The 21,673-nt window shown below is 49.8% G+C and overlaps 1 protein-coding gene across 13 annotated transcripts in view; it reads right to left on the bottom strand.

The window, feature by feature from the left end:
- Window positions 1–3,585: 3,585 nt before the first annotated feature.
- Window positions 3,586–21,673, bottom strand: part of LOC116862549 (BCL-6 corepressor) — a 121,175-nt gene continuing 103,087 nt past the window's right edge. For 5 of the 13 annotated variants that reach the window (XM_032849885.1, XM_032849883.1, XM_032849882.1 and 2 more), the window contains 9 exons: window positions 21,123–21,467; window positions 20,191–20,516; window positions 19,659–19,913; window positions 15,109–15,275; window positions 13,788–13,933; window positions 13,248–13,325; window positions 12,899–13,055; window positions 11,376–11,663; window positions 3,586–3,722 (listed from right to left, as the gene is read on the bottom strand). In XM_032849885.1, coding sequence (XP_032705776.1) covers window positions 3,701–3,722; window positions 11,376–11,663; window positions 12,899–13,055; window positions 13,248–13,325; window positions 13,788–13,933; window positions 15,109–15,275; window positions 19,659–19,913; window positions 20,191–20,516; window positions 21,123–21,467 — 1,784 coding nt within the window. In that variant the 3' untranslated portion in view covers window positions 3,586–3,700. Of the gene's footprint in view, window positions 3,723–5,913; window positions 6,200–10,363; window positions 11,664–12,898; window positions 13,056–13,247; window positions 13,326–13,787; window positions 13,934–15,108; window positions 15,276–19,658; window positions 19,914–20,190; window positions 20,517–21,122; window positions 21,468–21,673 lie in introns of those variants that run through there. The other 8 variants (XM_032849892.1, XM_032849894.1, XM_032849888.1 and 5 more) reach the window with 5 other exon arrangements.

Raw genomic sequence — 21,673 nt, 5'->3', positions numbered from 1 at the left:
TCGGGGTCGTGCTCCTGCCTACCAGCAAGATTAATCTGCAGAGAAAAGCCGTGCAGATAAGAGATCATGGCAAACTCTTAAGATTTTCCTTCTGGGACTGTAGACGTAGGATGTGCCCAAAGACCAGAAACAGTTTACTTGTGTTATTTTAAGCACCACACAGGTTTTAGTCAGAAGAAACTTCTGCTTCCAAAGTTCATATCCTGACCATGCTTGCTTGCTAGCCTACTCCTTCTTTCCTTCCTTCCTTCCTTCTTTTGTTTTTCTTTTTCTCTCCCTTCCTCTCCCCTTCCCTCTTTCTTTCCTTTATCTTTTCCTTCCTTCCTTCCTTCCCTCCCTCCTTCCTTCCTTCCTTCCTTTCCTTTCTTTCTTTCTCCCTCTTTCTTTTCTCCCTCCCTCCCTCCCTTCCTTCCTTCCTCTCTTTCTTTCTCTCTTCTCCCTCCCTCTCTTCTTTTTCTCCTCCCTTTCCTTCCCCTCCTTACCCCTCCTCCCCCATCTGGTAACCATTTCCCTCCCTCTACTGCCCCCCTAGGTGACAACTATCCTGAATTAGGTATGTATCACTCCTCTTCATGTTTTTATATCTTTACTAACTAGTCAGAAGCCCATTAAGACTATAACGGGATTGTGCCTGTCTGCAATGTTACATAAATGTGTCATGCCATGCGCATTCTTCTGTAAATTACCTTCTATTTTGATCAGTTACGTCTGTGACATGCATCTGTGTTGGTTGCCGTAGCCGGCGTCTACTATCTCGCTGGCTGACTGTAAGCCAATTTATTTATCCACTCGTCTGCTCAAACACCCCGTCCCTGGAGAGGCCTTCCCTGGCCTGCCCATACATCTCGAGCCGGCCTTTTTGTTCTTTTTCCTTTTCTTCCTCTAATATAAGCCTGAGGAGGAAAAACACCAGCCTCCGAAAGCAGATCTGGGCCCTGCTAACCCTGGCCCCACTCCTTTCTCAAAGCATGTGGGACAGAGGGAAAGTGTGTTCCTTTAGGTCAGCCAAGAAGCAGATGCAAGGTGGAACGGGACAGGAAAGCGCGTCTTGGGGGATGAAGCAGGAAAAGGTGAGGGGAGGACAGGTGGGACACTTGCAGAGGCGGGGGGGGGGTGACTATGGTTGGGGTGCAGTTCCAGTTCAGCCAGCCCTTGGGTCGTAAGCGCAGGTGCCCATTGGAGGAGCCCCACGTCTTGCCAGAATGAGTCGGCTGCAGCACGGCTGCTGGGCTCAGTCCCTGGATGGGAAGAGCCCACAGGAAGTGTGGCCTGGGCCTGAATGTGGGGCGGGATCCGGGAGAGCGGGCAGCTTGGGGCAGTTGGGGACCGTGCCCCCAGAACAGGTGTGAGCAGAGCGCTCTCGTGGAGGGCCTGCAGCCCTGACCAGGGGCTCGACTCTGGCGGCCTGGGTGGAGCCCTGGAGGCCCAAATCTATCCTCAGAAATCTGTGCAAACCAGGGGGCCCTGGGCAGGGGGGCGTTAGGAACTAAATATGCATGTCCCCCGACCCCTGCCCAAATTCACCTATCGAAACCCTACCCATGATGTGAAGGTCTTAGGAGGTAGAACCTTCGGGGAGGGGACTAGGTCATGAGAGTGGAGCCCTCACAAACTGGGTTAGTGTCGTGATAAAAGAGGCCACAGGAGTGGAGGACTCCTTTTCCACCATGCGAGGTTGGTAAGAAAACAGCCATCGGGGGCGCCTGGGTGACTCAGTCAGTGAAGCCTCTGCCTTTGGCTCCGGTCATGACCCCCCGGGATCCTGGGATGGAGTCCAATGTTGGAGCTTTCTCCCTGCTCAGCTGGGGGGAGGGGTCCGCTTCTCCCTCTCCCTCTGCCCCTCCCCCGCTCATGTTTGCTTTCTCTCTCACTCAAAAAAATAAAATATTAAAAAAAAGAAATCTCCGTTGGTGAGGAGCTACCACTCTGGGGGGGGGGGTGACTTCACCATGAGAAGGAGAGACATCCCCCTCCCCCAAATCCAGACCCACACCCAACCCCCCAAATTCTGAACCTGGGCTTCAGGAGGGGCCTTGATGGAGAGGAGCACAAAACCTCTTGGGCCTTCTGGTTTTGGCAGTATCCTAATACCTTTTAGAAAAAAGAAGAAGAGTGACAAGGTAATAAATGTTTTAACCTGCCTTTCTCTCATCTTTCCCTCAGGAAGCCACTTTGAGAGGCGTTGAAAAAAGGCTGAGATGAAAATTACAATTTTTTTCCTTTTTTCTCTTCAACTTAATATTTTGAAAAATTTCAAATCTATAGAAAAGTTGAAAGAACAGCTTAATATACCCTTTACCTCGATTCACAATTAGTAATATTTGCCATGCTTTTGTTATCTGTGTGTGTGTACTCTTTGCTGAACCATTTGCAAGTAAATTCCGGATGTCATTAAAATTCACCTCTAAACACCGTAGTGTACATCGCCCCAGAAGAAGAACATTTTCTTACATAACTGCAATGCCGTCATCACTAAGAAAATTTATGTTTTCTCAATAATACCCTCTAATTTATAGCCTTTCTTTCAATTTCCCATTTAACTCTATAGTGAGAAAAATCACATCAGTGGTTGCCTGGGGTGAGGGGATCACTGAAAGCCAAGGGGCACCAGGAAACTTTATGTAAATTATACCTCATTAAGATTGATTTTTTAAAATTTCTCCCGTAGTCCCCAAAGTGTTTTATTTATACTTTTCAAAGATTTTATTTATTTATTTTTAGAAAGAGAGCAAGAGAGGGAGAGTGCAAGGGGCAGAGGGAGAGAGAATTCTAAGCAGACTCTGCCAAGTCTTCTCTCCCTGATCTCATGACCCCAAGGTCATGACCTGAGCTGAAACCAAGAGTCAGACACTTAACTGAGTGAGCCACCCAAGTGCCCCCTCAAACAATTTTATAGCGACTTTTTTCTCTGTCCTAGAATTCTAGCAAATTTCATGTGTTGCATTTGATTGCCTTGTCTCTTCATCTTCTCTAATCCAGAACATTCCCTTCTGCGTTTGTTTTTCATGACATGGATTGAAAAATAAAAATAAAGGAAGGTGGGCGCCTGGGTGGCTCAGTGGGTTAAAGCCTCTGCCTTTGGCTCAGGTCATGATCCCAGCGTCCTGGGATTGAGCCCCGCATCCGGCTCTCTGCTTAGCAGGGAGCCTGCTTCCCCTTCTCTCTCTCTGCCTGCCTCTCTGCCTGCTTGTGATCTCTGTCTATCAAATAAGTAAATAAAATCTTTAAAAAAATAATAATAAAAAATAAAGGAAGGCTAGGCTAGTTGTCTTGCGGAATGTCCCACATTCTAGATTTATCCATCTCCTCATGATAGGATTCAGGTTACACATTGTTGACAAGAACACTATGGAGATGATGCTGTGTCTGGACTCAACACACATGTCAGTCTGTCCCACCACAGGCAAGGCTCACTTTGTAGGCTCCTTGCTACAGACTCGGGGGCAGCCATTTCTTCAAGCGGTTCCTGGTTCTTGATGGAGAATGGTATTTAGAAACCAAGAACTTGCTACTGGATGTGCTCATTTTTACTGGAGCGTCAATGTTTTTTTGAACTTTTTCGTAGACAGAACTTAAAAATCCACATCATATTTGTTTTATTTAAATCTTGAGTTGACAATTCAAATCCAACATCACAAGGTACTTTCTCTTTCCTCCATTCTATGTTCGTATTTCTCTTCTCACACAATGGTTTCCAACATCACCGATGTCTTTGTTTTGTCCTACAATGTACACAAAATACATTCAGAATGACAATACAAATACCACTATAGGAAACCTGCTAAGTAGAGTTCAAGGTAACTTTGCAGTAATTTTCTTTTAAAGATTTTATTTATTTGACAGAGATCACAAGTAGGCAGAGAGGCAGGCAGAGAGAGGGGGGGAAGCAGGCTCCCTGCTGAGCAGAGAGCCCGATGCGGGGCTAGATCCCAGGACCCTGAGACCATGACCTGAGCTGAAGGCAGAGGCTTAACCCACTGAGACACTCAGATGCCCCAGTTTTAAGACTTTTTAAAAAACTTTTTATTTATTTATTTGAGAGAGAGAGAGAAGACAACATGAGCAGGCAGAGGCAGAGGGAGAAGCAGACTCCTTGCTGAGCAGGGAGCCCGATGCAGGGCTCAATCCTGGGACTCCTGGGATCATGACCCTGAGCCAAAAGCAAACACTTAACCAACTGAGCTATCCAGGAGCCCCAAGATTTTTTTATTTTTAAGTAATCTCCACACCCAACATGGGGCTCAAGTTTACAATCCCAAGTCACATGCTCCAGTGGCTGAGCCAACCAGGCACCCCAAGTGTCCAGCTTTTTTAAAAGGAGGAAACTAAGGGCGCCTGGGTCGCTCAGTGGGTTAAGCCTCTGCCTTCGGCTCAGGTCATGATCTCAGGGTCCTGGGATTGAGCCCTGCATCGGGCTCTCTGCTCAGCAGGGAGCCTGCTTCCCCCCCCCCGCCTGCCTCTCTGCATACTTGTGATCTCTGTCTGTCAAATAAATAAATAAAATCTTTTTTAAAAATTAAATAAAATAAAAGGAGGAACCTAAACATTTATCCAGTGCCTACTATCTATTGGGCATCGTGCTTGGTGCTCTACATATATTATCTCATTTAATCCTGACAACTCTGAAAGATAAGTACTGATGTTCATTTAAAACATTTTTTTATCTTTCTTTTTAAGCAGGTTCCACACCCAATGTGAGGCTCGAACTCACAACCGTGAGGTCAAGAGTTTCATGCTCTACCAATGGAACGAGCCAGGTGCCCCATAAAAATTTTTTTTTTTATTGTAGAAAATTTCAAATATAACTAAAGTGAGAAAACGAGTATAATGGAAATAACCCCGCATGTATCCATCACCAGCTTCAACAATTACCAACTGATGATCAGGCTTGTTTCATCTATACCTCTTTCTTACCCCTCCTCCTGGATGATTTTGATGCAAATCCCAGATATCTTGTTATTTCACTCATAAATATTTTAGCATCTGTTACTAAAAGGTAAGGACTCCACCAAAAATGTTCAGTATTTCTATTTCCCTGGTTTTCACAAATGTATCTTTTTAAAATTCTATTTAATTTTAACGATTTTATTTGAGAGAGAGAAGGAGAGCAAGAGAGAGAGCACAAGAGTGGGGTGAGGGACAGAGGGAGAAGCAGACTTCCTGCTAAGTAGGGAGCCCGAAGTGGGGCTATGACCTGAGCCAAAGGCAGATGCTTCATCAATTGAGCCACCCAGGCACCCCAATTTATTTTTAAGGAAACTCAATGCCCATCGTGGGGCTTGAACTCAGGACCCCCTGAGATGAGAGTTGTGTGCTCTATCAACTGAGCCAGCCAGGCACCCCTGGTTTTCACAAATATTTTGTTTTTTAGTTTGTCTGTTCAAGTAAGACTCTGAGATCCATATTTCACAACTCTTAGTGTTTATCTTAAGTCTATTAGTCTGCAGGTTCCCCTCCATGTTTCTTCTTTACACTTTGAGGAAATGGAATCGTGTGTCTTGTAGAGCCTCAGTCTGACTTGTGCTGAATTCATGCCCATGGCATCCTACCATGTTCTTCTGCCCCTGTATTTCCTGTAAATTGTGATTTGATCTAAACTCGCATTGTCCAATATGGTAGCCACTAGCCACATGGGCTATCGAGCACTTGAAATGTGGCCAGTCGAAATTGGAAAGTGGTATGTGTCTGTGTGTGTGTGTGTGTGTGCATGTGCAAAATATACGTTGGGGTTTTTAATGGTTTATTATTATTTTTAAAGATTTTATTTATTTGAGAGAGAAAGAGAGAGCACAAGCTGGGGGAGCTGCAGGCAGAGGGAGAGGGAGAAGCAGGCTCCCTGCTGAGCAGAAAGCCGCCACATGGGGCTCGATCCCAGGACCCTGGGATTATGACCTGAGCCTAAGACAGACACACCCAACCGACTGAGCCACCCAGGCCCCCCTCACATTATATTTCTATTGGGGACCACTGCTCTAGAGCCTTGATCAGTCTTCAGGTTCAAATTTTTGGCAAGACAACTTCAGATGAGGTGAAATGTTTTCCCTTTGGGAGGCTCACAATGCCTGGTTGTTCCTTTTTGTATTTTCCTTTCTTTTTGGTAATTTTGGCATTCATAAACAATCATTGCCCAGATCCACTGTTTCATGAAGGGTCGTAAACTGGTAACGTTCTGTAATTTCTTCAGATCCTGGCTGGGACACTGTCATAGAACAAAACATTTCCTTTCGTTTAGGAAAGGCAGGGAAAATGCTCACTTCTTTCCCTTTGTTTGCCAGTTTTCAACTGATGAGGTTTTCCCCAACAGGGTTGGGGGGTGGGGGTCAAGGAGTTTGGTTTTGCCTACCCTTATGAACTCAAAATGGGAACATATTCATGCTTATTTATATTCGTTGCAGCTATCCCCACTGATGCTCAAAGCAGCCCATATTTATCCTATCGGGGGCTTCTCCAAGTTGGCTGCTGTCTTCCTGATAAAGCCCCACCAGCTTATTGTGTACACCCATACTCCCCTCCAACTGTCTCCCTGCCCAAACTGCAGTCAACCATTGCTCGAAGGGAGCTCAATTCTTTGTAGTAGGATAAGGTATTTAGAAACCACAGTCTGGGACATAGTGGTGCCCATTTCTAAAGGTCATTGTTTCTGGGCCTTTTCAGTAGACAGAGCTACTATATATATTTTTGGTACGAAATATATTTCTTAAAGATTTTATTTTTAAGTAACCCCCGCACCCAATGTGGGGCTTGAACTTGCAACCCTGAGATTGAGAGGCACGTGCTCTGCCGACTAAGCCAGCTGGACGCCCCGATATATTTTTTTATTATAAAATTCATCACGACTTCATAGTGATACTACTTCTAATTCAGCTTCAGGACTCTGTAATTTGTATTCAACCTCACCAATCGTACATTTGCATCTCCTTTCTCCCTCGCTGAAAATCTCAGCTCCCAACAACAACAGATACTTTTCCGCTTTATCTCACAACACAAACAGGACCAGCTCAGAATAACAATGCGGATGCCACCACCAAGGATAGGATTACTGAAAACAAATTTGAAATGTTTTTTTTTTTTTTGCCCTTTTCTGTCCTCAAGGTAAATCCACAAAGGATTACATAACCAATTGATTGTGTTCTAAAGACACTTGAAATCATTCTTTCCCTGTGTGGTTGTGCTACCAACTGGGGTCCAAGTTAGGTTTGCTTCCTTTTGCTTTTTGATTTGCAGGCATTGCTTACAGTTGAAAACTACAGAAACTCTAAAGTCAAATCTATACAATAAGGAAATTCAGAGATGCATAGCTTCCATCCTCTTTCACTTGTGGCCAGCTCTATTTTCCCCAGACGTAAGCATTTTTTCAAAGGTGTTTCATTTTTAAAATAAAACAGATAGGGGCGCCTGGGTCGCTCAGTGGGTTAAAGCCTCTGCCTTCGGCTCAGGTCATGATCTCGGGGTCCTGGGATCGAGCCCCGCATCGGGCTCTCTGCTCAGTGGGGAGCCTGCTCCCTCCTTTCTCTCTCTCTGCCTACTTGTGATCTCTGTCAAATAAATAAATAAAATCTTTAAAAAAATAAAATAAAACAGATAGGTGTCTAGGGTTAACTCCCCATTCCCAACTTGAATAGCAGGAAATCACGCATACTTTTCTTCACCTTGTCTTTTCATTGAACAATCTACCCAGAAAACCCTGTTGATGGAGACTTGGATGTCTCTGGTCCCTTACTATGAACAACTATTAGGACAATTTGCCAATAGAGAACAAACTCAAAGTTCACACAGGTGGGAAGTGTATGAAGATGAGATTTGGGTGGAGTAGTAGAACAATTCAAAATTTACAGTGGCCTGGCTCGACATCATCACTTCCTTGTCTCCCACCTAAAGGCCAGGCAGGGGAGGGCAGGGCTGGGGTGGTGGCTCTGTCACTCCAGGGCCTTGGGGACCCAACACATGGACAATTTGACTCCCACATTTCTTGGTCGAGGGAGGTGGCTCAGGTGCCAGCGGTCACAGCCAGTCTACCTGGGAGACAGAGGACAGGACACCTTCAGGGATGCCTTCAGAAGCAGAAGGAACCATACAGCTGCCCTCTGTCCTGGGTGAGCAGTTAATGACTCACTCTCCCTGTGGTCTCACCGCAGCCACGGGGGTCTCCAAGTCTTACCCTGCGTCTTCACTGTCTATACCCGTGTCCCCTTGATTCCCATAGGGGAGCTTCTAGACCTGTGTTATCTCCTCTGTACCCACGGTCAACGCTTTGGCCCTCCTTCATCCATATTTCCACACACGCTGGCGGTTCAATCCACGTTCTTTAGGCTCTCTAACGCTCCTCCAGCTGGGGGAACCACCGCCTCCAGTGTTTCTTCCCCCATCCATCCCTTAAACCTGGGGCTCCCACCTGTTTTCTTGGCCTGATTACTAAAAATGCCCCTCATCTGGGATGGAACCTCAGCTGGCCTTGAGCCCTCCTTTGCCTCCAGCCCAAATATAAAACTACCTTTGTAGTTAGTTTAACCCAAACTATTATAGAGCTGAATGCCTTGGCGTTTTTCTTTCCTTTTGTTTGGGTTCACTGGTCCTCTTGTGCTTAAATTATTTCCGAGGGCCTGGGTGACAGGTCTTGCTATTTGTTTTTACCTTTTTGCCACTCTCACCTGCTGTTGGAAGTGACTTCCTAAAACACAGTAACTCGGCAAATGATTATCGGGTTGTTTGTGGTAACTGAGTGGGAGATGGGCAGAAAAGGTGGCTGGGAGGGAGGACAGGAGCCTGTATTTTTGAAATGTGTGGTTTCCTTCTTTCCTTCCTCCCTCCCTTCGTTTCTTTCTTTTCTTTTTAAGATTTTATTTATTTATTTGACAGAGATCACAAGTAGGCAGAGAGGCAGGCAGAGAGAGGGGGAAGCAGGCTCCCTGCTGAGCAGAGAGCCCGATGCGGGGCTTGATCCCAGGACCCTGAGATCATGACCTGAGCTGAAGGCAGAGGCTTTAAACCACTGAGCCACCCAGGTGCCCCACCTCCCTCCGTTTTTTACTGCTCAAAAGAACTTTATTTATTTGGGGGGGGGGCTACTTTTTTTTTTTAAATATTCAGTTAGCCAAAAGCATGGATTGTTTTCTTAATAATGAAAGTGGATTTCTTTCTAAATGGAAGCGTTAATGATTTATTTTATTTATTTGAGAGAGAGAGAACGCGCACGACCAAGAGCAGGGCTCCATCTCAGGACCCCAGGATCAGCGTAAGCTGAAGGCAGATGCTTAACCGACCGAACCATCCAGGAGCTCCTGGAAGCATTAATAGATCAAAACCACTTGGCCGCCTTTTGTCTTCAGGACCCATCCCAAATGTTATAGGTACTCCAAGCCTTCCCCAGCAAGAGGCTCTCTCACTCCACACGCCAGGCTATCCGATGGTGCTAGATGTCCCCCTTCCCAGCTCTGCCTCGCTGTTCCCGCCTACTGAGGCCTGCCGACACCACCCTTTGTGCGCTTTGAGACCCCACTCCACCACATCATCCCTGCGTCCTCCTCCCAGACCCCAGCACCCCTGTCCGTCTGCTCTACTTTCGCATTCTCAGCGTTCCATGTAGGCCCAGAAAGCACTCAGGGCATTCTGAGCACCAGCGGATTTGATACAAGGAAGCACATGCTTATAAAATCTCTGGGAGGGACCCCTGGGTTCCACTACAATCCACCAGGTTTGTCATCGGGGCATTGGCAAGCGGCCACCACGGCCCCAGCTGCTTTTGAAGACTCGATGTTGGAAGTCTGGTCTAGTCACGCCAGCCAGCCAGTGTGTCTCGAGCTCTCCAGGCTTGTCAGCAGCTACTAGAGCAGGAGGATGCCTCTCCCTCCCTCTGCCTTCCAAACCAAACAGATGCTGAGATCCTAGCTGCAAGGGAGCCTAGCAGCTCTCAGCTTTCCAGCCTCTGCAATGAAGGAAGGATGTAAAAGGACATGGGACAGAAACTGAGCGCCAACCGAGAACCCAGCACGGATACTGCTGGAAAAGGAAGGGCGGTTGAGTGTCAGGGTGGTCAAAACTATAGGTCTGGACTGCAAAAGGTAACAAAAAGACATGAGGTCTGGAGGGAGAAGGGACGCAACCCCCCCCGGTTTCTGGAAGGATCGCTCCTTAAAGACGAAGGGTTGGCCACAATGGAATTACTATAGCTCGCCGTCACGGCCAAAGACAATGTAAGGGAGTACCTGGGCATCAAGAGAAAAAGCTGGGAAGAGAAGGATCTGAGAGATATCCAAATGTATTTAGAACAGGCCTCAAAACTTTGTTCTCAGTAAAATCCCCTGAAATCTTCCATCTGCTTTGGTTTCTAGGCACTACAGATTCCTCTGAAGTTCTTTGTGGGGCCCTGACCATCATTGTTGCTTAAAAAGCATCTGTGACAACAGTAATGTTATAGGGAAACATGGGACACGAGGTGCTTCCGTTTTCTCCTTTCCTCAACAGGTTTATTGCCTTTTAAGAAAATTTTTGTAAAATATAAATACAAAGGCAGAGAATTTACTTACAAAGTTAAAACACAGATTTCAAACATAAACACACAATTCAGAAAATTTTAGTTTTATGTACATTTTCAAGCAACCTCAACATATTATGTTAGTTCTCAATATTTTACAGGGTACAGAAAAAAATAGCTCAAAGTCTTCTTTAAATAAGAGCATAAAATGTTTAAACATATAAACAATCCGGTTTGATGCGTGAAAACTAATTTCACAGCTTTTAAATTAGGATATAAAAGTTTCATACAATTAGTTGTTGTGTGTGGCTATGGTCTGAATTTATATTACACGCTACTGGATTACATCCAATAGCATTTCCCTGGCCTGAGCAGGTACTCTGTAAACATAACATAAAAGTTACAACAATTGCCAAGTGCCTTCACCCAATTCACGCCCCCAAACCAACCACGGGGTTGTGGCCACACGTGAAACCATGGTGGTCGCGGTCACGGGAGCTTTGTGGGACACTGAGTCCAAGCGTGCAGCTCCTTTTCCTCATATTTTTGATTTCCTTAAAAAAGAAATGAAAAGAAAACTAATGTTCCAAGTAGAAGTGAACATATCCCAGAAGCAGGTGTGCATTTGAAAAGTAAAGAGACATTGTAACAACTTCATACAAACCGATGGAGAGGTTTAAAAAGGAGAAAAAAACAAACAAGAAAACAAGAGAAAACTAAAACAGAGACAGAAACAGAACATGTTGCTAAGTCCTTCTGACTGTGGAGTCGTTTCTCTTATATAAAGAAGAGATATTTTCCTATGTAATAGTGTCCTTTCTTTACAGAAATAGTCGTATTATGACACATATGCACAGAGATTAACACTATGACACACTGTACACGGCGGGCCCAGCCAGCTCACCAGTAGTCATCTGACGCCCCATCGCTCGGGTGCAGCCACTCCATGGACGAGCCCAGCAGAGTCTGCAGCTCGCTGGTGAACTCCACCAGGTCTAAGAGCTCCTTGCTCTCGGGGTTAAAGGCCTCCAGGTCTTTGGAGCAGGAGAACAGGAGACTGGCTGACACCTGCCGGTAAAATTCAGCCTCGGCGATGGTCACAACTTCCACGTTGGGGAAATTGCAGCGGAAGATGCGGGAGGACATTTTCAGCTTCTTGAGTACGTCCGAGAGCAGCAACCAGTTTCGAGGCCTGCAGATGAGATAAGAGAGTGGCTCGAGCTTCTGGGCCAAGCTGAAGGCGCCTGGAGCTAGGAACCCCCACGCAGATGGGCTGGCCGCTCCTGTGGGGACCCTGCTGGAACCCCGTCCCAGGGTCTCACCATCCCCAGAAGAGCTGGTGAGGAGGTGGGATGTGTCTGGATTTGTGAAGCGACCATCGAAAGAGGACCGGCCAGACTTAGACAGGAGCAGGGACAGCACCTTGAAAGGAGCCTCATCTCGGGGAGTCCTGGGGCGGTCAGAGGCTGACAGGCAAACACACCTACTCACGAAACTCTGGCCACAGCTCTCGGGTGACCCCTCTCCAGGGCGAGCACACCTCACTCTGGTCACTGTGGGAAGCCTTCTGTATCCCAGCCCGAGCACCGCCCACAGAGACCCCTCGGGTCTCTCCTGTCCTCTGCCCCGACCATCCCCCTCCCGAAGGGAAGCATTATCAACACAACACAGAAGGCGAGCAGGCTGGCTGGCCTTCCCTTCCCGGCGCCTGCGCCTCCACCCCCACCCCTCGGGACTCCTGGGAGTGTCGCTTCTGAGAAGGAAGGTGTGACATTCCTCCCAGCTACCCTGCCAGGCTTTAGGACTTCTATCACGAGTAACATGTCACTGTAGCAGCATGTGTGTTTACGACTTTGGAATCTGAGGAGGAGGTTACTTATTAAGCACCTGTGTCAACACGCAGCCAGAGAGTCTCCTGTCGAGTACACACCCCCAAGGGACTGGTCATCTGCGGCCCCAAAGCCCAACCATCAGGGCAAGGCTGGGTCTAACCATGTCCAAGGACACTCAAGATCCCAGGTACCACAGAATGTTCTTTTCGGTCTTACATGAGAGGGGGTTATATCAGCAGAGGCCAACAGACCACAAGTGTCTTGGAAGGTCCCTACAGTGGCATGTTATGGGGGGGGCTCCTGAAGAGGACCCCTTTCCAAGTTTAGTGACTTAAGGATCCGAGTTGCCCCAACTCTTCTGTGAAATTTCAGTCACTGAATTCAATGTCCTTGGGGGGAGGAGCCCTGATAAGGGCAGTTAGACCATGCTATATCCCCCCACCTTTTCTAGAAAGATCTACTGCATTATGTGGGGTTCACGGCATTCATTTACCCCCCCACCCTCACCTGCTGAAAGGGGTTTCTAACCCCTGCCCCTCCCCTCCCCCCCCCGAGTAGCCCAGTTAGTTCTCAAGCACGTGACAGCCATGCTCACCCCTGAGCAACGGACACTTGGATGTTGTAACACGGTAAGAGGGGGCTTTCCGAAAACTCAAATTCAAACACATCGCTGTAGGCCTCATCGTCATCATCTTGGTCCTCCGGTCCCGGGGGGTTCGCTAAAACATCATAGCCACTCTCGTCATCTGGTTCTAAGGGAGGGCAGACAAGAAAGAAAGATGTCAGCAAGCAGCCATGAGAGGTCGGCTGTTGTCAAGAGGACTCTGAAAAACTTGCCCAACTCAGTCCTGCTTACAGCACCCGCTGCCCGCCAGCCCTCGCCCACACCAGAAAGTTCTGTAACTCATTCACTTGCCACTGAACGGAAAAGGACAACTGCTCACCACACACAGAGCTGCCATAGAATTCCCAAGAGCCATTGCAGTCTTCGTCATTCCGACCCTGTAGGTCATTTAAATAATCTGGAAGGAGAAAAACAAGATAAAACCCGCTGTAGGGGAATGAAACGCTGGCCAAGGTAGGGGGCATTTCCCTGTGAGGGCTGGCACGGCGCTTCCTGTCTACCCCACAGTGCTCCCTCTTGGGCAATGCTTCCAATTCCCTGTTCTCAGCCACGTGCACCCAGACCTACATACCCGTCCACCTGCTTTCCAGACAGATGGACCACCCTCCCTGCCCCGGCCCACCAAAAAGGCTAGATGGGTAAGCGAAGAATTTTCTCAGCCCTCGTAGGCAAAGACAGTACGTATCTGTCCTCTGAATTACGTATCCATTCTCAGACAGACTAACTTTCCTCAGCAAGTGTCCCTTAAACTGAAGGACAGTAGGCCCCGTGAGGAAGGGGCAGTCCCCCGACAGAAGTGTGTGAAAAAACCGTAGAAAACAGCTGGACTACTAAGACCATCTCCTGAACTTTGTCGTACCTGTTAAAAACTTTTCCATAAGTTCGCTGTGGGTCATTTTCATGATGGTTCTACCTGAGTACGTAGCCAAAGTGGGGTCAGCACCATAGGAGAGGAGCAAGCGGACAATTTCCAAGTGATCATTCTCAACGGCATCATGGAGTGGTCTAGGAGAGACGCGTAGTAGGATTAAATCTGTGCTCACCACTGGACGTGTGCGTGTCAAGCCTCCCAGGCACCCTCTTCACCAAGGAGCTGTGCTGCTGCCATTTGAGACAGGGAAATGGAGGCCCTGGGAGTGGCCCAAGGTCAAGCAAGGACTTACCCTGCTATTTCTACACATAACCCTTTCCGAGGCAGGTGGAAGGGCCAATTTCAAGCCTAATTCCCAAATGCAAATCTATTTTAATTCAGGGCCCAAGGGGGAACTCAAGCTAAAATGAAACTATTTTCAATGAACTTGAAGTAGTGACACAGACTGGGAAGAAAGAATTTGGGGGGGGGGGGGGGTGGGGTGAGGGACTCACACCATCATGGAAGCCAAAAAGCCAAGCAAGTTTTCTACCATAATAATAATAATAATAATAAAAGTAATAAAGGGTAAATCCTATCCCTTTTTAAAAACGAAAACTAGGTACAAAGTGGAGCCTCTCCAGAAAGCGGCGTGCCAGCAGCTCAGAGATGAATGAGCCCTCCTCTGGCCCAGAAGCAGAGTCCCAGGCGGGGCAGGGGCAGTGAGATCTCAGGAGGGTACAGAGTCTTCTGGCCCCTGTCCACTGGGGTCAAAATGCTGCCTGCAGTCCCATCTTGGGGGAATCCTGTTTGGAAACCACGAGACACCTACCTTGCAGTTTTGCTAATTTTACCCCGTCAGGAAAGCCCTAGGCCCTGTCTCCAAGCTGCATCCCACATGCAACTGGGAAAGATGCTAGGGTTGACTTTGACCTGGGCCTCTGACCTGAGGTCAGGCCAGGGTAGGGGACAGGCGTGGGGATGCCAGTGGACACAGCAGGTCCTACGGAGCCAGTGGCCACTGGCCCTCCATCTGTATGTGTTCCTGAGACTATCCATTCACATGTATTTCATACACGGTGATTTTACAGATGCTGACAAAGGGGGCAGGGGTTAAAAAGCGACACCCTCAGTTATCACACAAGCTCTGACGTCTTCAGGACTTTCAGTCCAGGGTAGCCCTTAGTAATTTTTAGAGTTCCATCTACATTTGCCACAAAGGTCTGCTTGATTCCGTTCTGGAAGACTCTACCATCGATGTGCTTAGGTTATCGCTCTCCACCTTCCCTTCTGGAGTTTTCCCCATGCCCCAAGAACCAATGCCACTAACCTGGTTCCGTCCTGGGCGCTGCAATTGACGTCCGCGCCGTATTCCAGAAGGTGTCGTACAATGTTGAGCCATCCCCGTGCACAAGCCTCGTGCAGGGCACAGTAACCTGCGTTGTCTCGATGGTTCACATCACAGATTTTGTTCTCCAGGCAGTACAAGACCACCTCCTGTGGTGAGGGGGAGGGGGAGATTGGGACGCCATCAGACCTCTGTGCCTACAAGGGCGACCTCTCCAGAGCCTGACAGTGCCCATTCTCAGAGGTGCATGCACGTGTCCCTGGGTCCCTGAGCCCAAGAGCAGTTAGGGCCGGCAGGGGCCGTGCTGGTGAAGGTGGCAAGAGCACGTGTGACCGAGTCTGTGGGTGCATTCAATAGGTGGTAGTGGAGAGAAAAAAGGTAAAAAGTACGGATGACCGATGCATAGAGATTAAACTAGCCAGAGAACATTCCTTCACACTGAGAAGGAGGGGCGGTGGGTTAGGTTATCCAAGTCGTCCCGTTCTCCTGCTTACAGGGTAAAAGCAGGGTCCAAGAGTGAGGCTCTCTCTGCACCACCGCTGAACATCGAGAAAGGATAGGACACACTTCAGATAACCCCAGCCTCTCCTTCACCTTGCGCCGCCCCACTGGGAGCAGAATCGATATGGGATATTTGCATAGCTACTTAAGTTAATAAAGACAGGGATCCAAAAAGCTGCACGCTGCAACCTACGCATCTCGAGAACTAAACAAAACAAGTCCGCCCTTCCCCCCGCCGTCTCAGAAGGTATTCTGTGTCAACGGGTTGCGTTAGAATCACTGTTATTAATCTGACTTCTTTGGTGTGTTAAAATATTAATATGAACCACTCCTGGTAAGCAGAGCAGTAATTTATTCAATGTTTTATTACCTTGATTAAGAAAGATTTCAAACACACAGAACAGCGTCTGCCACTAGAAAACACACAGCCCTGCTCTCCTACAAGTCATGCCCAGCAGAGAGCTGTCAGGCTCCCAGAGCTGGGGCTGCGCGGGGCGGGCCTACACACCGTCTACTTGCCAAGGTGGAGCTGGATGGGGCCCGAGCAGGCCTCCCTGCGACAACTTTGAAGTAACTCCTCTGTTAAACTCCAAAGAGGGGTCATTCCAGCCACCCGCAGATGTAAGCTGGGATCTACAAACCTTTCGGGCTCTTCCCAGGCCCCATCCAAAGCGACCACTTACTTGGGAGCTAACTAGAATGTTCCACATGCTCACCCTGTGAACCTCATGTGGCATGCTGGCAGAGCTGGCTATCAGTGTTCTGTGGCTTCAGGTCACACCACAGCAGCTCCCCTCCGAAACAGGAGGTGGAAGAAAGAAGGCATGCCCACAGATGCGTTTCTCTGTTCGGGAGCCCAACCTGCCAGAAAGCCCACAATCCTCCAGGCTCCCAGGCCACCTGCCCGAGCCCTCGTATCCAGGATACCGCATGAAGCTGCTGCTCTTTTAGCAGGCCCTCACTAGCCAGACTCGAGTGGACGGCTGCAAGCTAATGAGTTGTGTGCCCCAGCCAGGGAGAGGCCTCATCACGTGGCTCCGGGATCAGGTCCGAGCGCCACCGACTGCTGTGCGCAGATCAATTTACCCGGGTCCCGGTGGCCTGCCTGGTGTCCTATCAACCGGGGTTTATTTGCTCTGACAATTATGGCCTTCACCTGGAAACCCCCCCATCGCTACCAGGCTGATTTCGAGGGTATCTCGAAATCAAAGGACAGCCAACCTGATGGGTAGTTAAGTTGACTCTCCTCTCCCGAGGGCAGCAGAGAAGCAGCAGGCGCGGGATGGCCACAGGGCTTTGCCCTCACTGCGCTGTGCTATTTACAGCACTTGTCAGTTTCCCCAAATGAGGATGTCACCTGTTACCCCACAGTAACCTCTGCGAGAGCCGGAAGGAAAGGTGGCACTGTTCTCCTTCCATGCTTGGGGAAACTGAGGTCTGAAGAGATTAAGAGCCCCAAGTTCAACGAACATCACGTGCTAGACTTACAGCTCAAGTCTTCTGGCACCCGGTCAGCGGGGAGATTCAGAAGGCCCAAGAGGGCCCCTGCGAGAGGGATGCAATCCAGCTGCGATGAGCAGTCTGCAAGCCCCAGTCTAGTTAGGGGGTCAAGTGGCCTAACGAACTATGGCCTCCTCGCTGGGAGGGCAGCGGCCTATCGCCTGGCCACTGCTGTCATCCACAGAGAGGACAGGCAAGGCTGTCCACCCAACACAGTTCCTGGCTTACATTCTGCACTAGAAATGGGAGTGTTTGAAGGGCAGCCCACCCATTTCCAAACAAAATTAAACTGTTTTCGTTGGACAATTCTCTGTTAAGCGGCTATAAGCTGAATGCCATTAACCGCAAAATGTAACCATAAAGGCCATAAACCCGACATTGTTAATTAATTAAATGCCTCATTAACTTTTTTAAAAACATGATTTATTCAATTCATAGAAAATTTAACCATCACCACTAAACGCACAAGCACGTGGTTGCACATGGGCATTTTAGCCTAAGAAACAGAAGCCTTTCTATCGGAAGGGAAAAGCTTCGAGTGTCTCCAGCCACTCAAGTGCTCTATTTCATGTAGAGGGTGTTTCTGAACCTCAAGGAGCAGAGAAGCCCAAAACAAAGCTTGGACACCCTTTTCAGGACACGCAGCATCTCTAGCTAGCAAAAATGCATGGTGGTACAAACGAACTTCAGTAAGACTCTTCCAAGTCAGTGCTTCCGTGACACAGGCCTTTCCGGCGTTAAACAAACGGTCCTTCAACTTTCAAAGATTTAGACTGCCAAATCTAAGTGGCCATCCCTAAGACGTTTTAAATTCTCCCCAACGAAATTTCAGAAAGTTGGGAGTTAAAAGTCACTACATACATGCTCAACGTCAAAACTGGTAATCTATGCAACTTACATGCTGAACTTGAGGCGTGAAGGGAACCCCCCACCCACAGTTGTCAGGACATAAACATTTCCAAGGGTTCAGGTGCCATCAGAGGCCTAGTACGTAGCTTAAAAATGCATGGATTGAGTAAATGCTCCTTGGTCCAGGCCTCAGACCCACTGGTTCCACAAGAAAACCAAAATGGAGACTTCCTTAGAGAACCAACAAGGGTCTCCCTAGGTCTCTGGGCCCAAATGGAGACTGCTGGAAATGCCAAGATCAGAAGTGAAGCAGGGAGCCCTACCCTCCTGCTCTCCCTCCTCTCATCCAGTGTTTGCTGGGAACACAAACCCCTTTTCTCAACCACGACCAGTCATCACCCAAGGAGCTAATAATGCCGGGCACGCGGGGTCTAACTAGCTCAGCGTCGGGTCGAATATCTGCCGGTCATCCTAGGTGCTGCAGCTCTCAGCTCACGGGAAGCCAACCAGCTGCCACAGGGACTTCACCTCCCCTAAGTAAAAATCATTCCAGAGAGTTCTCTCCAGGCAATCCAGAGATCTCCAGAAGAGGAATACCATCAGAAAAGGCATCAACAATAGCACCTTTAACGGTCCACCAAAACTACCCTCAAGCTAAGAAATCACGGGTGCTCTGGACTTCCTACCAAGTCGTGCCCCCAGGGAGGGAGATGGGGGTGTGTGTGTCTGGCTTGGGGGTCAAGGCGGTCATACCAGGAAGGGCTCCCCCACACAGCAGACGGAGCCACAGAACTGGCCAAGGTATGGGGGCCAGGACTCCGGGCCCATCCCGTGAGCCCTCATCCCAAGGGCCCTCATCGCAGCCCTGGGCCACACCTCCACGCTCAGCCTGCTGAGCCCTCTTTTTTCCACCATTCAACTCCCAGAGGGCTGATGCCAGCATAAAAAATGCCTTTGCCCTGTGGGCTCTTACATCACAATTTCATCTGACAAGCGTGGTGGGGGAGCCGTGCGGGGCAGAGGGGGTAATATATCTCTCAGAGGGCAAGTCCAGCAGCGTGAGGCGGTCTGGAGAGGAGCAGGCTGGGGGAGGGGGCGGTGAGTCTTAGGCATAGGCCGAGTCCCCCCCCCCCCCCCCCCCCCCCCCCCCTCAGCCCCCCCCTCCCCCACACGCCCTCTTGGGAAAAAAAAAGACTCTTCAGGTTTGCCCCCCAACCCCAAGCCCTACACGGACATCTCCTGCCCCCTCCCGACAGGGGCACCGCTTTGCCCAGAACAGCAGAGGCAACCCAAAATAGAGCTAATAACTTCTATCCCCCTTACTAATCAGAATCTAAAAGGGCTCATTAAAATTCCCCCAGTCTCAGAGCCCTGGGTTATGTCAGATTTTGTATCAGAGATAAGTGAGCGAGACTGGAGGGTGCCGAAGCAGCCTACCTGCCTTAACATGACGTGAACATCAGAGAGGCCTTTCTCTTCACGTGGCGACTGAACAAGCCCGAAAAGCGGCGGGAGCCCGGTGCGCGAGCGGGGAGAACGCAAACACCCCGCTGGAATACCAGCCCAGCCCTGGGTGAGGAGGGGGCTGCGCCCGGACCCGGCCACTGCCCCCCCCCCCACAGCCTTGAGGAGCCACAGCCAGGGCTCCTGGGATCCAGGCAACCCCCAAGAAGGCCTCTCACCTCGTAGCCGAGCCTGGCGGCCCGCTGCAAGAGGGTCTCGCCCGCATTCTTATTGACGATGAGTCTCCGAGCTTCTGGAGGCATCGGGCGCGACTGGGTGGTCTCTGGAGGGGAGCTGGAGCGTGGCAGCTGCGTGGACTGGGAAGATGGCAGCAACTGTTGCAATCGGTCGAAGGGCTTCTGGTCCTGCTTGGCTGGTGACAGATCGTAGTCGGAACTGGGCTCAGGCCGCTTCCGGAACCTCCGGACGGTCACCTGTCACAAAACCGGATGTGCGCACAGTTAAGCCAGGCTTCGCTCACTCGCCTTCCCAAGTGACAGACCCGAACAAGGGAAGAACTTTCCCTCTTGCTTTTGTTTTGGGAAGAAGAGAGGGTTGCACAGAGGGGTCCTGGGGGGTGGGGTGTGATATTTGGGGGAGGAACGTGGGGAAAGAGCAGCTCTGTCCCCAGAAGCAGAGGGGCGGCAGGCAGGTGGGGTGTGCTGTCCCGGGCCCAGAGGGGAGCGGGGATAGCGGGGAGGCAAGAGGTACCTTGCCGTCTGTGTTCTCCACATAGTAGTCTCCCGCTAGGGGTAAGCCCTGCCTGGGCTCCTGCGGGATCAGATGCTTGGTTTTGCACAGTCTCTTCCCGGATGGTTTCTCGCTGTTGTCGGTGAATTTCTGCAGCAGGGAGGCAGCCTGGCAATCCTCTTCTTCGTCTGTGCACAGCACATCTGTCTTCTGGCTTTCTTTAATTTTCTGCTGTTTGGCAGGCGGCCTCGAGGCTGGCGTGCAGCTTGGCTGAGTCTGCTTTTTGCCGCTCGCATTGGTGGATGAAAGGCTCTTCATGGGCGGAGAGCCGGAGAACACAGGCAAGCCTAAATCCGGAGGGGGTGGCGGGCGGGAAGGAGGGAGGGGGAGAAGAAGCGGGCGTTACACAGTTGTAGCCGGTGCGGAAAGAAAAGCCCATTGTTAGCACTGATCACTGGAGCAGCTTTAGTTTTTAAAGATATACCAATTATGTTCCCAAAGCATTAATATTTTAATTATCCCACATTCAAACGGCAAACAGGTTAACCCACAAAACGCCAAGTGGCCCCAAGTTTCCTCAAAGGACCTGGACAGGAGAAGGGAAGGAGCCAGCTCTTCCAGATCTCCCACCCCCCAACCACGGGGCCGGGTGGGGGTGCGGTGGGGGGAGCTGGGTGCCCAGGACCTAAATAAGCAGACACAGGCTGAGGCTGGACCAAGGGCACTGGCCAGCCCCATGGGGTTGCCCAGACGACGGGCTCCCTCCTGAGCTCCCCTCACTATACACTCCCTCCCCGGGGCCGGGCGGGAGGTTGGAAGGATCTCGAAGGAAAGCACTCCCTGCCTGCCACGACCTGGTCTGTCCATTTCTCTGGCACTCGGCTCCTCCTGGGGCCCCTGCCCACGGGTAGGCCGGTGACCCACCCTGCAGGAACGGGGCGGCCTCTGCGTACCTTGTTCATTGTCACTGGATTTGAGGGACTCCTCCGACCAGCTTCTGTTGCCTTTGGCCTCAGCCCTTTTCCTGCCAGGTTTCTCTTCGGGGCTGTTATTGCCCTGGGCGGTGACCTCAGGCTGAACCGCCTGGGTCACTTCCTTCCTGCCCTGGCGGCCAGGTTTGCTCTCAGCTGCCGACACCTGCTGCTCCCAGCGCTCTCTAAGGTGCAGCAAGTGGCGTTGCTTTTTAGGATGGAGCCCTGTTAATTCAATGCACACCTTCAGGTTGGTCAGCTCACTATAATGTGGGTCTTCTAAGTGGTTAGAGGAACTGTTTGTCATTTCCCTCTCAGGCCAGTCATCTAATGGAGAAATAACTACAAATTAATCAAAAAGCCCCCTGGGGGGGGGAACAAATTGTCTTACGCATCGCTAATAGGGGTGGGGGTGGGAAGGGGATTCAACGGTCCCTGCCTCTGCCAGAGCCGGTCACCAAGTCTCTCGGGAGGGGACTTATTCGGTATCTTTGGCCATCTTTGGGCTCAAGCTCCTGCATCTGGCTTTGGGC

The sequence above is a fragment of the Lontra canadensis genome, unplaced genomic scaffold, assembly GCF_010015895.1.
Source record: "Lontra canadensis isolate GAN:19392208 unplaced genomic scaffold, GSC_riverotter_1.0 scaffold257, whole genome shotgun sequence".
In the NCBI taxonomy this organism is placed as follows: domain Eukaryota; kingdom Metazoa; phylum Chordata; class Mammalia; order Carnivora; family Mustelidae; genus Lontra; species Lontra canadensis.
Note: the sequence above shows the minus strand (reverse complement) of the source record. Positions and strands in the feature narration are given on the sequence as shown.